Below are 15,457 nucleotides of genomic sequence, written 5' to 3' on the forward strand. Positions count from 1 at the left end.
ACTGGTCTTGGAGGCCCTGAAAGCGCATCCCTTCGAACCCTTGGAAACTGTGGATATGAAATACCTCACGCTCAAAACCGTTTTTCTGATAGCGCTGTCTTCAGTCAAACGAGTGGGAGACCTTCACGCGTTATCTATTAACGCCGCGTGCCTCGAGTTCGGACCTAATGACTCTAAAATTATTCTCAGACCGAGGCATGGGTACGTTCCCAAAATTCTGGGCACTCCCTTCAGAGCGCTGGTCATTTCTCTCTCAGCCCTGCCAACTCACGGCAGCGAGGCCGATAGTAATCTCCTCTGCCCGGTCAGGGCGTTGAGAAACTACATTTCACGGTCCGCCGCTTTCAGGCGCTCGGAACAGCTTTTTGTTTCGTTTGGTGGGCGCATCAAGGGTCTCGCCGCCTCGAAACACAGCCTGTCCAGGTGGATAGTGGACGCTATTGCTGCGGCTTATGCGTCTATAGACCTGCAGTGCCCACTGGGCATTCGAGCTCACTCCACCAGAGGTATGGCCTCATTGTGGGCGTGGTCCAGCGGGATTTCCATTCATGACATTTGTGCGGCGGCAGGCTGGGCCTCCCCCTCTACATTTGTTAGGTTTTACAACCTGGAAGTTCCCGCCTTGCAGGCGAAAGTGTTATCAGTCTAAGTCTCGCGTAAGCCAGCCCACTATCTGTGCGCAGGCTACGTTGTGTGATTTAGCTCTACTGGTTGAGCTGCACTATGCAGGGAATTGTCAGTTTGGACCGGCTGTGCCGCTCCGAACCCCCTAGTGTGTGCTTGTGTACTGCGCTAGCCCTCTGTTGGCCGCCCGGCTCTCTGCTATCACGTTCCCCGGGCTCTCCCTGGGACTCATTCAGTGGATGCTGGGCGCGCACGGCGTTGACAAGGGTGTTCCCGTAGCATAGCTACTACGCAATACGAGAGAACCTCTCGTAAGAGAACGTTTCGGTTACTAACGTAACCTCTGTTCTCTCTAGAAGAGGGAACGAGTATTGCGTAGCCCGCCGTGCTCGCGCCACGAGCTCATTCGCTTCATGCGACAGAAACCAGTGAAGCAGCCTCTGAGCCCTGCTTATATACGCTAAGCCACACCCCTTTTGGCGGGCTGTGACGCATTAAGCGCGCCAAGCGCGCTCATTGGTCGTGACGTCACGCCAAGGGCTCAGCGGTAGGCTGCTGCAGTTGCCGCAGGGCAGCCAATGGGCACGCTAGTAAGCCTGCCCTAGGTCTGAAGGCTGCCGCACTGCGTTGACAAGATTATAAAAATTAAGGATAATTTTTTGGCTTCAGTATCTCGAGAAAGAAAGGCTTTCCCGTAGCGTAGCTACTACGCAATACTCGTTCCCTCTTCTAGAGAGAACAGAGGTTACGTTAGTAACCGAAACGATTTTGGCCCACTTTTTCCTCCACACAGATCTTCTCTAGATCAGTCAGGTTTCTGGGCTGTCGCTGAGAAACACGGAGTTTGAGCTCCCTCCAAAGATTCTCTATTGGGTTCAGCTCTATTGGGCTAGGCCACGCCAGAACCTTGATATGCTTCTTACAGAGCCACTCCTTGGTTATCCTGGCTGTGTGCTTCGGGTCATTGTCATGTTGGAAGACCCAGCCTCGACCCATCTTCAATGCTCTAACTGAGGGAAGGAGGTTGTTCCCCAAAATCTCGCAATACATGGCCCCGGTCATCCTCTCCTTAATACAGTGCAGTCGCCCTGTCCCATGTGCAGAAAAACACCCCCAAAGCATGATGCTACCACCCCCATGCTTCACAGTAGGGATGGTGTTCTTGGGATGGTACTCATCATTCTTCTTCCTCCAAACACGTTTAGTGGAATTATGACCAAAAAGTTCTATTTTGGTCTCATCTGACCACATGACTTTCTCCCATGACTCCTCTGGATCATCCAAATGGTCATTGGCAAATTTAAGACGGGCCTTGACATGTGCTGGTTTAAGAAGGGGAACCTTCCGTGCCATGCATGATTTCAAACCATGACATCTTAGTGTATTACCAACAGTAACCTTGGAAACGGTGGTCCCAGCTCTTTTCAGGTCATTGACTAGGTCCTCCCGTGTAGTTCTGGGCTGATTTCTCACCTTTCTTAGGATCATTGAGACCCCACGAGGTGAGATCTTGCATGGAGCCCCAGTCCGAGGGAGATTGACAGTCATGTTTAGCTTCTTCCATTTTCTAATGATTGCTCCAACAGTGGACCTTTTTTCACCAAGCTGCTTGGCAATTTCCCCATAGCCCTTTCCAGCCTTGTGGAGGTGTACAATTTTGTCTCTAGTGTCTTTGGACAGCTCTTTGGTCTTGGCCATGTTAGTAGTTGGATTCTTACTGATTGTATGGGGTGGACAGGTGTCTTTATGCAGCTAACGACCTCAAACAGGTGCATCTAATTTAGGATAATAAATGGAGTGGAGGTGGACATTTTAAAGGCAGACTAACAGGTCTTTGAGGGTCAGAATTCTAGCTGATAGACAGGTGTTCAAATACTTATTTGCAGCTGTATCATACAAATAAATAGTAAAAAAATCATATATTGTGATTTCTGGATTTTTTTTTTAGATTATGTCTCTCACAGTGGACATGCACCTACGATGACAATTTCAGACCCCTCCATGATTTCCAAGTGGGAGAACTTGCAAAATAGCAGGGTGTTCAAATACTTATTTTCCTCACTGTATATATGTTACAAAAATTTCATTACTGTCTCGAATTCACAGCAAAAGATGCATAAATGCATACAAATTCTCATATGAAACCTAATTTCAGAGACATGAAGTAGCAAAAAAAAAAAAAAAGGACAGCACTACAGTAGCAAAATAAAAGTCTAAAATCGGCTTATGTTAAAAGGGCTCTAGTGCTCATTAAAAGGTTTAGCAATTCTTTTTTGGCGTGAGGATGATTGATGCATATTACCAGTGGAAACCGAATTGCAATGTGCAACACACAAATCTCCATAAACTAAAAAATTCAAAAACTACAAGAGAAAAATGGATGAGTGTATGAACTACACTAACATTATAATATGATTAAAGTGTACATATTTTATGAGCACATTAGTAAAAAAGAGCATAATTGTTGTGACACTTATTCTGAGTAAATTATCATTAGAACTGCATTTTTCTGTAGGATTTTTTATAGAGAAAAATATAATGGACTCTACAAAGGCTACTGTCCAAAGGATGATAATTCATTTTAGATTCAATAATGCAAATATTATAAATATTATAAATATGTATCTTTTATTAACTTACCTTTGTGTTGGAGAGAGTCTGATCTTCGGTAGCTTCTTTCACTCTCTCTCCTCTGTCCTCCTCCGCGGTGAGAAAAATCTCTGGAAGATTCTCGAAACTTGCTGGGACTTTCTGGAAGCACTTTAACTGAGACATTGAAAATGCATATATTGGTAGGATCAAAACTCTAAAGAGCTCTCATTCTTGGCAGAAAATTATCTTTATAATGCAAGAGATAAACAATAAAACAGTAAAACTTTGTTTCTTTCTTTAGTTAAAGGGATACGGAAATTCTCTCACGATTTACTCACCCTCATGTAATTCCAGATGTACTTTATATGACTTTATTTCTTAAAATGAACACAAATGAAGACAAAGTGAATGTGACGGTAATCCATACAACCCCAGTTGATGAATCAATGTCTTCTGAAGTGAAACAATAGGGGTGTGAAAGAAAAATACTAATATTTTAATATTTTTTTTAAAATATAAACCATTGCTTCCAGCTGTCATACGTGGGTTCATGAGAGTGTCGTGAAACGCTACATCAGCATGTTGTAAAGCATGATATAACCGTGAAGCTCACGTGAGAAGTGACGGGGAACCCGCATAGGACAGTTGAGTTAAATGATGGTTTATAGTTAAGAAAGTTTCAAATATTATTTAAAAATATCATTAAAAAGTATATTTTTACACCCAAGATGTTGATTCATCAGCTGGGATTGTGTGGGTTACCGTCGAGGTTGTTCTGCATGGTTTTTGAATCATTATCTTTAAGGAACTTCTCCACTTGTGTCATGGACTCACAAAGAAGGATTATTTTTCTACAAATCTTTGCTTGAGTTTATCTGAAGTAAGAAAGTCATATACAACTGGGACACATGGTGAGTAAAGGATGAGAGAATTTTCAATTTTGGGTGGAGTAAGCTTTTAACCATTGCGTAGAAGCATAAAATACTGTACAGAAATAGTAATGATGATGACTTACAACGATTGGATGAAGATTGCATTGGTGTTTTGTGGGATCCCTGATTTGTTCGTTGGGAACCAGCACTCACATCTCTTACACTCTCCAGTTTCTTAGAGCATGTCAGCTGAGTGTCTGCAACAGAAAAAGAGAGACAGAGAAATCACAGGGGTAAGTCTACATCCAATTAGACTTTTTTCAAATGCAGTCTTACATAAATACTCTGCCATTGCAAAAGTTTTGTTCCCTTTCGTCAATACGACACTTTAGGGAACGCCATTTGCGTAGCGGTTCTGATTGGTGTTGCGTCATGACGTAACATGTGACGGCATACACGGAAGCTACAAAGGGACGCTGGCACACATCAGAGTTAGCTTTTTGCTCTTCAGCAAGCACTCTGTGTCAAACTGTCTGTCCTATTTGGTGTTGTTTGTCCCATAAGAATTGTCCCAAATAAGGTCTGCATTGCAATATAGAATCTAGAGGCTCGGATCTCGCATTTGCCGAGGTAGCGCGTAGATTACGGGTATACTCTGCAATAAAGATTCTGTGACTGGGATCTCGCGTTTGCCGAGGCAGCGCGTAGATTAAAGGTCTGCATTGCAATACAGAATCTATAGTGGCTCGGATCTCGCGTTTGCCGAGGCAGCATGTAGATTACTGGTCTATTCTGCAAAGATTCTGTGGCTGAGATCTCGCGTTGCTGAGGCAGCGTGTAGATTAAAGGTCTGCATTGCAATACAGAATCTATAGTGGCTCGGATTTCGCATTTCCCGAGGCAGCGCGTAGATTACGAGTCTACTCTGCAATAAAGATGTGTGGGTGCATTCACAGTCAGCTCCTGAGGGTGCTGGCAGTGTTCATTGAGAAATATTTCGGCGCGCGCGCATCTGTGTGCTGTCGGATGTTTCAACCTCGCACCTGTTGACTTTCTTCTCGAGGGATGAAAGCCAAATATATTGTGACGGCTCGGATCTCGCGTTTGCCGAGGCAGCGTGTAGATTACGAGACCATATAAATAAATATTAAAACAGTATTGTCTGGTGATTATGGCTGCATTTAATTCTATGAAATTAAAATGATGGAATATTATCTGACTTTAAGAAGTTAAAAGCCTACCATCAGCCTACCATCCAGACCGTGTTTCATTTATCCAGTGTTTATGGCTGCATTTAATTCTGTGGAATTAAAATGATGAGCAGCGAACGTCGAAAATAGTTTTCGATTTTTCCCTGCCGGTTCTCCGCCTCAGGGTATCGCAAACGAGACGAAAATGGCTGTCCCCCCGTGGAGGGACAAGTGAGAATCACTCCTCCATGGAGCCCTCAGGAAATCCATGTTTGTATCCAGCGTCAAGTGCGCTTCGGGACACATCGGTTTTCAGTGAATGCACGCTGCAGTGTCCGCCCAAAAGGCTTGCGGCCAGGCAGTGTTCGCGTCCACACATTGAGAATCGTTTCGACCAAACCCTGCCGGATAACCGCTTCAAGGGATCGAGAACGAATCTCGAATAATATCTGAAATCAGTCTCGAGAGGCTGGTTCCCTTAGTAGAATATTTCAAAGCATGGCAAGACCTGCCAAATATTTCTCCTTGGGTCCTGCACACAATCAGCAGTTCGATTCCACCCACCGAAATTCAACAGACGCTTCGACAGACGCTTCCCTCATGGGCTGGGGCGCGGTCATGGATGGCAGGGCTCTGAGGAGCTTCCTCCCAGACCTCAGGGGTCACCACGTAGACAATGTGTCAGTATTCTCCTACTTGATTCATCAAGGGGTTCTGAGATTGCGCCCTCTATCCAGATTGGCGCATCAGATCCTCCTGTGGTCCCAGGGGAAACTGTTATCTCTCAGAGCATTGCACGTCCCAGGGGACCAGAATCAGTGAGCAGACATCCTATCGAGGCAGGGGCTGAGGCCCGGGGAATGGAGACTTCACACTGAGGTGGTGAAGTAGATATGCGAGAGGTTCGGCCCAGTGGAAGTGGATTTGTTCGCGTCTCGAGGGACGTCCCACTGTCCACAGTGGTTTTCTCTCATCCATCCAGTCCCATTGGGTTTGGACGCCATAGTACAGACGTGGCTGAAGCTACGCCTGTACGCTTTTCCCCCAATCGCTCTGCTCCCGGGAGTTCTGGAGAGGGTCCGTCGAGACGGGATCAGCCTACTTCTAGTTGTCCCGTCCTGACAGGAGCGACCTGCTTCCACAGGCCGGGGGCTCAATATTCACCCTCGACCAGACCTGTGGAAACTTTGGGCCTGGCCCCTGCGTGGGCTCAGTACCTAGAGGTTGGCCTGTTGGCTGGAGTGGTTGAGACCATACTCAGTTCCAGAGCTCCTTCCACGAGGAGACTGTACGGCCTAAAGTGGAATGTGTTTGGTGTAGACAGCGTGAGGTGGACCCAAGCGTGCCGCACAAGCCCTGAAAATTGAAGCCAAAATGTCTCGATCACCCCCTGGTGACTGGTCCTAGTATAGGTCATAAGCCCCGCCTCCCCGTGTTATTCAACGGGACGTGATACCAACTAAACAATTAAATTACACTTCAAATATCTTTTTTCCAAAGGTGGTTTCTTTCATTTGCTGTTGTTTTTATCACGCTGATGTAAGTTCAATTGTCTGTTTCAAAAATAAGTTGTTTTTTAGTTAGTTACGTGATGCGGTGGTGTAACGTCATGATGGACAGCTGTGATTGACAGGTTCTCTGAGCGAAGTAGTCACTGAAGCACCAACAGACATTTTTTTCGGGATCTTCGGAGGACTGAGGAGATTGTATTTACTTTATTTTAACAAGCTTCTTGTCGTACTGCAATCAATTTTTAAAAAAGTGTGCAGAATGCACTCTCCCTGAGTGCATTCTGCGAGAGTGAGGGCGAAGCGTTGATTTCGTGGCTTTACTTCCTGCTCACTACTGCGCAGGTCTGGTCCCGAGATCGCTACTGCGCAGACTCAAGTTCCAATATGTCAGCGCCATATCTGGACACTGGCGGCTTCAGTTCTCATCAATGGAAGAGAGCGAAGGGGCGTCGTCCATCTTTTTTTACAGTCTATGGGTGGACCCAGTTAACTGCCCGGTTGGCTTCAGTGCTGGAGCTCCTCCAAGATCGCCCTCTCGGCTGGTCTTACCCCGTCCACACTTAAGGTGTACGTGGCTGCTATTGCGGCTTTCCATGCTCTTCTGGTTAATGGGCCTCTGGGGAGACATCAGCTGGTCGTACGTTTCCTCTGTGGGGCTCGTGGGGTTCCCACATGGGACCTGGCTGTGGTTCTTGAAGGTCTGGTCGAGGCCCCCTTCGAACCTCTGGAGTCAGCTGAGGCCAAGAACCTCCCCTCAAGGTAGCTTTTTTATTAGCCATTACTTCTCTGAGGAGAGAAGGAGATCTTCAGGTGCTCTCTATATCTCATGAGCGCCTGGAGTTTTCTCCAGGCGACATTAAGGCTATCTTGCATCCCAGGCCAGGCAATGTGCCTAAGTGCCATTTAATGTGGCACAACCTACGGTTCTGCAGGCTTTTCATCCTCCACCTCACGTGACAGCGGATGAAGAAAGACTTAATTTACTCTGCCCTGTCAGAGCTCTCAAGATTTATATCCAGAGGTCTCCTTCATGGCGGAAGTCAGACCAGTTGCTGTTGTGCTTCGGGTCGTCCAAGAAGGTGCTTCCTGCATCCAAACAGACCATCAGTAACTGGGTCATTCAGGCTATCTCTATGGCCTATCAGGTGTGCAGCTTGCTTTCACCTTTGGCCGTGAGGGCTTTTTCAACCAGAGGCATGGCGTCCTCTAGATCCCTCCTTTCAGGGGCCCCGATCCAAGAAGTGTGCGATGCAGCAGGATGGGCCACCCCTCATACTTTCATCAGATTCTATAGCCTGGACATTCCTTCTACGCCAGGCACTCTAGTGCTCTCGTCCTAAGTGTGCCTGTGCGCAGCTTCACACTGGGACAGGCAGGGCTCATTGTGGCATAGTGGGTACTCGTTCCCCAAAGTGTCGTATCGACGCAGTTCGAGTTCCCTCGAAAGGGAACGTCTCGGGTTACGACTCTAACCCTTGTTCCCTGAGAAAGAGAACAAGGGTTGGCCCTCCGTCCCTCCGCCACGCCTTCCCCTGCCTGGGAGCGACTTGCTTCATCGCAGAAGCTAACTCTGTTGTGTGTCGGCGTCTCTTTGTAGCTTCCGTGTATGCCGTCACACGTTACGTCATGACTCAACACCAATCAAGATTGGCTTAGTTTCATTCATGCTTCAGAGCCGCTATGCTAAGGGCGTTCCCCAAAGTGTCGTATCGACGCAGTTCTCGTTCCCTTTCTCAGGGAACAAGGGTTACAGTCGTAACCCGAGACATTTTTTAAGTAGAAGAATTACATTTAAATTTAGTTCAGTGTGTTTCAAAACAATAAAAACACACAAAAATGTTTTAATGCAGTAATATAAACTGTAAGAACTCTAAGATCTAACTTTGCATTTATTTTTTGTGTTCACATGTCAATAATTTGCAGTGTTGTTATTGTTAAGTAAAACCATAATTTTCACAAAGAGCAGTGAGAACATTCTGTTAAACTGTGGAGCACAAAAGAAAGACAAACCAGATAAGAAAGAAACACAAGTTTGGAAAGACACAACGGATAGTAAATGATGACTGGGCTCAACATCTCAACAGAGATTAGTATCATAGTGCACTACAGTTTAATAGTATCTACAGGTATCTATATTGCTTTAGATTGACCTATTTTCATGGTGTGTTCGCAGAGAAAGACCTTTACAATTTGATTCTGTATCTTATCCAAAGAAAGTTAAGTAATCAAATAAACCAATGCAATCTGCAACTCATCAAACAGCTTTGGGTAGAGACGGCCTGCTAAACTATATTACATCTCTGCTGCGTCTGCACACTTCTGATGGGAGAGAGAGAGAGGACAAACTTGCTTATCATGTGCTTATATAGGACACGCAGTGAGCCGCCCTAGATGTATAAAGAGAAAAAACAAGTGCATGGATTACTGCATTCCCCATAGATGAAGAGCAATGTGGATATTCACACATTAATACTGTATAAGAAATCAAACAAATAATAATATAAAATAATAATACAGTTGAACTAAAACCACCATAAAACCAGTAGAAAATGTATTGTATTTAAATTGACATTAATCATAATATAATCTAACTTGAAGAGAGATAGACTTAAAACAAAAAAAAAAAACAAATAAAAAAACTCATATGCCCATCTTGATGCGCAATAACTTCCCCTCCCTCTTGCAGCAACATCTCTTCTCTTCTCTGATGACATATTTTCTGGCACGAGGGTGGGACAAACTGTCACTCACATGAGATCACAGCAATAGCAAACCCTTTCACTAGGATATATACGTCACAACAGGGAAGAAAAGACTATCAAAACTTACGGTTCATGCCGACTTTAATCACAAAACCTAATAAGAACTGATTGAAACATGAACTGACTGTGAGAACACACTAATGATTACTATAATAATACAATGATAAAATGAATACTTTTTTAAAATGTTCTTGTAATGTTTGGCTTTTTTCGTGGACAATTTTATTTACAGGGGCAGCGAGGACAGGAAATTATAGAGTGAAAAGGTTGTGAAACCTTTTCAGAGTGAAAAGGTGGAATGGGTTCAAGAGCACCAACATGTGCAGTAGGAAACATTTGCATTTACCTCTAAAGGTTTCCTCAAATCTTGTCCTGGAGGGCCAATGTCTTAGAGAGTTTAGCTCCAACCCTGATCAAACACACCTGAGCAAGCTAATCAATGTCTTCAGGATCACAAGAAAATCGCAGGTGGGTGAGTTTGATCATGATGTGAGCAAAACTATGCAAAAGCAACATCATCACACTCTGTATTAGGGCTGCACGATTATGACAAAAATCATAATTGCCGATTATTCTCTTGAAATTGTAATTGCGATTATTAATTACGATTATCACAATTTACATTGAATATATATATATATATATATATATATATATATATATATATATATATATATATATAAATATATATAGGCATATTACAATACATGTTTACACAAAAATTGTTAACACACACACAAGTAGCCTAATGTCCCCCTTTAATTAACATACACATAAATTGTAAGAATATGACTAATAGTAAAAACTACTAATAAATAAACATTAGGCCTATGCTAAAGCTAAAGTAGCAGTCCCAAACTAGTTCCCTTTCGTTGTCACTCCGAGTTACGTCGGATGACGACGAATGGGGTTTCGCTTAGAAATCCTATCATCTTCGAGTATTAAAACACGAGCCAATGGCAAAGAAATGCCATGGGTCTGCGGAATTTGCATAGCGTAACTCCGCCCCGCCCTGGGGGTATATAAGGAAGTGCGCGAGCAGAATGCAGATATGTTTTCGCTTCGGAGCCAAGTTGATGTACTTCACTCCACAGCCAAATTCTGAGTTATCTCTTCATCTCTTCGAGACGAGCCTCTCTCCAGGTGTTGGTGTGACAGCGAGTTCCAGCGAGTGCACATTCCCTGCTGATCTGTGCAGTGATTTGCCAGAGTTTGTGTGTTCTCTCCCTGGTCGCTTCAACACTCTGCGTAGAAATCTCCTTTCACAAAAGAGCATTGCACGCGGCACGTCTTTTTAAAGATGCCTCGCCCGTGTACTTCTGGTTGCGGTCTATTCGTGTCTGACTCTGATGGGCACAATCGCTGTCTTGTGTGTCTGGGTGTCGAGCACGCTAAGGCAGCGTTTGTGGATGAGTCATGTTCCCACTGCGGGAACATGCCCATCGCACGGTTGAGATCGAGACTCAATGATCTTCATGTGAGAGTCCCCTCATCCGCACCCCGATCTACTGGTCCCGAGAGGGCTGGTACTTCGGCTGGCGGCCAGGGTGATCTGAGGGTTACAGTGTGGAACAAAGCGCCGACTATTCCACGCTCCACACTTCCCTCTGTTCCCGTGCAACCCGCGAGTGTCCGCGTGGAAACCGCTGTACAGTCCTCGGACTTGCCGCGAGTTTCATTCGGCGCTCCAGAGGATGACGTGATGTCGATCGCTGCATCACAAGGTGGGCAGGTGAGTCCTCGGGAAGTAAGGATTCGGCTGTGCTGCCACCCTCGGTTGTCCCAGCATTGTCCGAGTCTGATCCTGAGATGACGGCCATGCTTTCCCGGGCAGCCGCGGCGATCGGTCTTGAGTGGTCCCCGCCACCTGGGCCGGTTCGTTCGCGGCTGGACGATTGGTTTTTGGGTGCGGCTGCTGATCCGCGTCGGCTGCCAACCCCAATGCCTTTTTTCCCGGATGTGCATGAGGAGGTCACGAGGTCCTGGAAGGCACCATTGTCTTCCCGTGATCGCTCGGCGACCGCCTCCGCCTTGCCTCCCCTTGATCAGGCGGCCGCCAAAGGGTACACTGGGGTTCCCCAGGTTGAATGCTCTGTTGCGATGCAGCTGTGTCCTCAGAGTGCTTCTTCCCGCGGGGACCCAAAGCACCCCTCCAAGGCCTGTAGGTTCTCTTCCACTCTTGTGGCGAAGGCCTACAGAGCTGCGGGGACGGCGGCCTCCTCACTGCATGCCATGGCGACTCTGCAGGTCTACCAGGCCGAGATGTTGCGTGATATGCACGAGGGGAGGTCTGACCCAGCACTCTTTGATGAGTTGCGTGCCGCCACCGACCTTGCTCTCCGAGCGACGAAGGTGACCGCACGCTCGCTGGGTCAGGTGATGGCCACTTCGGTGGTCCAGGAGCGACACCTATGGCTAAACCTGGCTGATATGCGGGAGGCCGAGCGGACCCGGTTCCTCGACACCCCCATATCCCAGGCTGGCTTATTCGGCGGTGCAGTCGAGGACTTTGCCCAGCAGTTCTCGACTGCCCAGAAGCAGACTGAGGCTTTAAAACATGTCCTGCCCCGGCGGCCCGCTGCTTCGGCGGCGCAGCCGTCGGCACAGGTGCCTCAGCCCGCTCGCCGCCGAGGGCGCCCTCCTGCGGTTCCCGCCCCTCCCGATCGGCCCCAGCAGTCCGCTGCTCCCGGGTCGCGTTGGAGAGGAAGCCGTAGGAAGGCGCCACAGCCCTCTCCCGTCCCGCGCCCCGCTAAACGCCAGGCTAAGCGGCGCTCCTGAGACGGGCTGCTCAGAGATGGTGATGAGTTCTGTACAGGAGCCGGTAGCAGGGCCGCTCCTTCCCCCGGTGGAGGGCCGGGGGAGAATCCTTGGTTTTCCCATTCCCGCTGCTCGTCCCACGACGGGCAGCACCCTAAAATGGTTAAAGAAAGAACTCACTATCCCATCTCTGAGCACACGGAGTGTGCGGATGAGAGCACGCGCCACCCACGGGCCACGCTCCTCTCATCCCCCTCTGTCGCCAGACCCCTGCCAGAGCACGCCCCCGTGGGACGCTGGTCCTCCCCTGGCCTTCTCTGGCAGGACGCGGCTAATGACCGTGCCCCCGCACCGGGCCGCTATGCCACCCACGCCTGGGCCGGTCATTCCGCCTCGCTGCACCCCCGACGGTACGTCTGTGGTTCGTATGACCCCGCTGGTGCACTTTCTGGAAGCCTGGCTAGAGCTTCCCAGACTGTCCCGCTGGGTCGCGAGAACCATCAGGCTCGGCTACGCGATTCAGTTCGCGCGATCTCCTCCCTGCTACAGCGGAGTCCGCTTCACTATGGTCGGTGGCAATGCCCCTGTCATGAGAGCGGAGGTCGCCACCCTACTGGCGAAGGGTGCGATCGAGATTGTCCCTCCAGCCGAAATGAGGCCCGGCTTCTACAGCCCTTACTTCATTGTTCCGAAGAAATCGGGTGGGTTACGACCGATCCTGGACCTGCGCGTCCTGAACCGCTCCCTTCACAGGCTGCCGTTCAAGATGCTCACGGCCAAACGCATTTTCGAGTGTGTGCGGCCACAGGATTGGTTTGCAGCGATCGACCTGAAGGACGCCTACTTCCATGTCTCCATTTTACCTCGACACAGACCGTTTCTACGGTTTGCTTTCGAGGGGCAGGCATACCAGTACGCGGTTCTCCCTTTCGGGCTAGCCCTGTCTCCTCGTGTCTTCACGAAGGTCGTCGAGGCAGCCCTTGTTCCCCTACGCGAACACGGGGTTCGCATCCTGAACTATCTCGACGACTGGCTGATCCTAGCTCACTCTCGAGACCAGGTTTGCGAACACAGGGACCTTGTGCTCTGGCACCTAGCTCGTCTGGGCCTTCGGGTCAACTGGGAGAAGAGCAAACTCTGCCCAGTGCAGAGGATCTCTTTTCTCGGTATGGAAATCGACTCGGTCGCCATGTGCGCGCAGCTTACGAGCGAGCGCGCGCAGTCACTGCTGACTTGTCTTCGTCAGTTCGAGGGCAAGAGTGCGGTCCCACTGAAACTTTTTCAGAGGCTCCTGGGGCATATGGCATCCGCAGCCGCAGTAACGCCGCTCGGATTGCTTCATATGAGACCGCTTCAGCTTTGGCTTCGCGATCGAGTCCCGAGGTGGGCATGGCAACACGGCAAGCTCCGGGTCCCAGTGACTCCGGCCTGCCGTCAGACCTTCACCCCGTGGTCGAACCTCAGCTTTCTACGGGCCGGAGTGCCCCTGGAACGAGTTTCCCGGCATGTTGTTGTCTCAACAGATGCCTCCACCACGGGCTGGGGCGCCATGTGCAATGGACATGCTGCCGCGGGCTCCTGGACAGGACCCCAGCGCCTATGGCATGTCAATTGCCTCGAGTTGCTGGCTGTACGTCTCGCCCTGCACCGCTTCCATGCGCTGCTCAGGGGTCAGCACGTATTAGTCCGATCAGACAATACCGCGACAGTAGCGTACATCAACCATCAAGGTGGTCTGCGCTCCCGCCGTATGTCACAACTCGCCCGCCACCTCCTCATATGGAGTCAGAAGCATCTGAGGTCGCTTCGAGCCATTTATATCCCGGGACACCTGAACCAGGCGGCCGACGAGCTGTCTCGATTTCGGCCTCTCTCTGGAGAATGGCGACTCCATCCCCAGACGGTCCAGCTGATTTGGGATCAGTTCGGGGACGCACAGGTAGACCTGTTTGCCTCCCACGACTCGTCCCATTGCGATCTGTATTATTCCCTGACCGGGGGCACGCTCGGCACGGATGCACTGGTGCACAGCTGGCCGCGGGGGCCTCCGCAAGTATGCGTTTCCCCCAGTGAGCCTTCTTGCGCAGACTTTGCGCAAGATCAGGGAGGACGAGGAGCAGGTAATTTTGGTTGCCCCGTATTGGCACAAGCGCACCTGGTTCCTAGAACTAGTTTTCCTCGCGACAGCACCTCCCTGGCCTATTCCCCTGAGGAAGGACCTGCTTTCTCAGGGACGGGGCACCTTATGGCACCCTCGTCCCGATCTGTGGAACCTCCACGTGTGGCTTCTGGATGGGACGAGGTAGGTTTGAGTACCCTACCACCAGCGGTGGTGGCTACCATCACTTCCGCTAGAGCATCGTCCACGAGACATGCCTATGCGTTGAAGTGGAACCTCTTCGTCAACTGGTGTTCTTCTAAAAATCTTGAACCCACGAAATGCCCCATCAGTGTCGTGCTTTCCTTCCTGCAAGAAGGGTTGGAGCGAAGGCTGTCTCCCTCCACCCTGAAAGTGTATGTTGCCGCCATTGCCGCACATCACGACGCAGTTGATGGTAAGTCCTTGGGAAAGCACGACCTGATCAGGAGATTAAATCCTCCTCGTCCTCCCCTCGTACCCTCTTGGGACCTCTCAGTGGTCTTAACTGCCCTGCAGAGTGCTCCCTTTGAGCCTTGCAATCAGTGGAGCTTAAGTTCCTGTCAATGAAGACAGCGCTCCTGGTTGCATTGGCCTCCATCAAGAGGGTAGGGGACCTGCAGGCATTTTCGGTTGACGAAGCGTGCCTGGAATTCGGGCCGGCTAACTCTCACGTGATCCTGAGACCCCGGCTTGGATATGTGCCCAAGGTTCCTACCACACCCTTTCGAGACCAGGTAGTGAACCTGCAAGCGCTGCCCTTGGAGGAGGCAGACCCAGCCTTGGCACTGCTCTGTCCAGTACGCGCCCTTCGTGCTTACGTAGACAGAACGCAGTGTTTCAGGACCTCAGACCAGCTCTTTGTCTGTTATGGTGGGAAGCTGAAGGGAAAGGCTCTCTCCAAGCAAAGGTTGTCTCACTGGATAGTGGACGCCATTGCTTTGGCTTACCAGCAGCAAGGTCGACCGTGCCCCCTTGGTGTGACGGCCCACTCCACTCGGAGTGTGGCATC

The 15,457-nt window shown here is 49.2% G+C and overlaps 1 protein-coding gene across 4 annotated transcripts in view; it reads right to left on the reverse strand.

Annotated features, from left to right (window-relative positions):
* The window catches only part of usp53b (ubiquitin specific peptidase 53b), a 77,119-nt gene that overhangs the window by 29,040 nt on the left and 32,622 nt on the right, over positions 1–15,457 (reverse strand). For all 4 annotated transcript variants that reach the window (XM_081360305.1, XM_081360306.1, XM_081360304.1 and 1 more), the window contains 2 exons: positions 4,232–4,345; positions 3,265–3,390 (listed from right to left, as the gene is read on the reverse strand). In XM_081360305.1, coding sequence (XP_081216431.1) covers positions 3,265–3,390; positions 4,232–4,345 — 240 coding nt within the window. The remainder of the gene's footprint in view (positions 1–3,264; positions 3,391–4,231; positions 4,346–15,457) is intronic.

Source organism: Scardinius erythrophthalmus, assembly GCF_964197995.2.
Source record: "Scardinius erythrophthalmus genome assembly, chromosome: 3".
Taxonomy (NCBI): Eukaryota; Metazoa; Chordata; class Actinopteri; order Cypriniformes; family Leuciscidae; genus Scardinius; species Scardinius erythrophthalmus.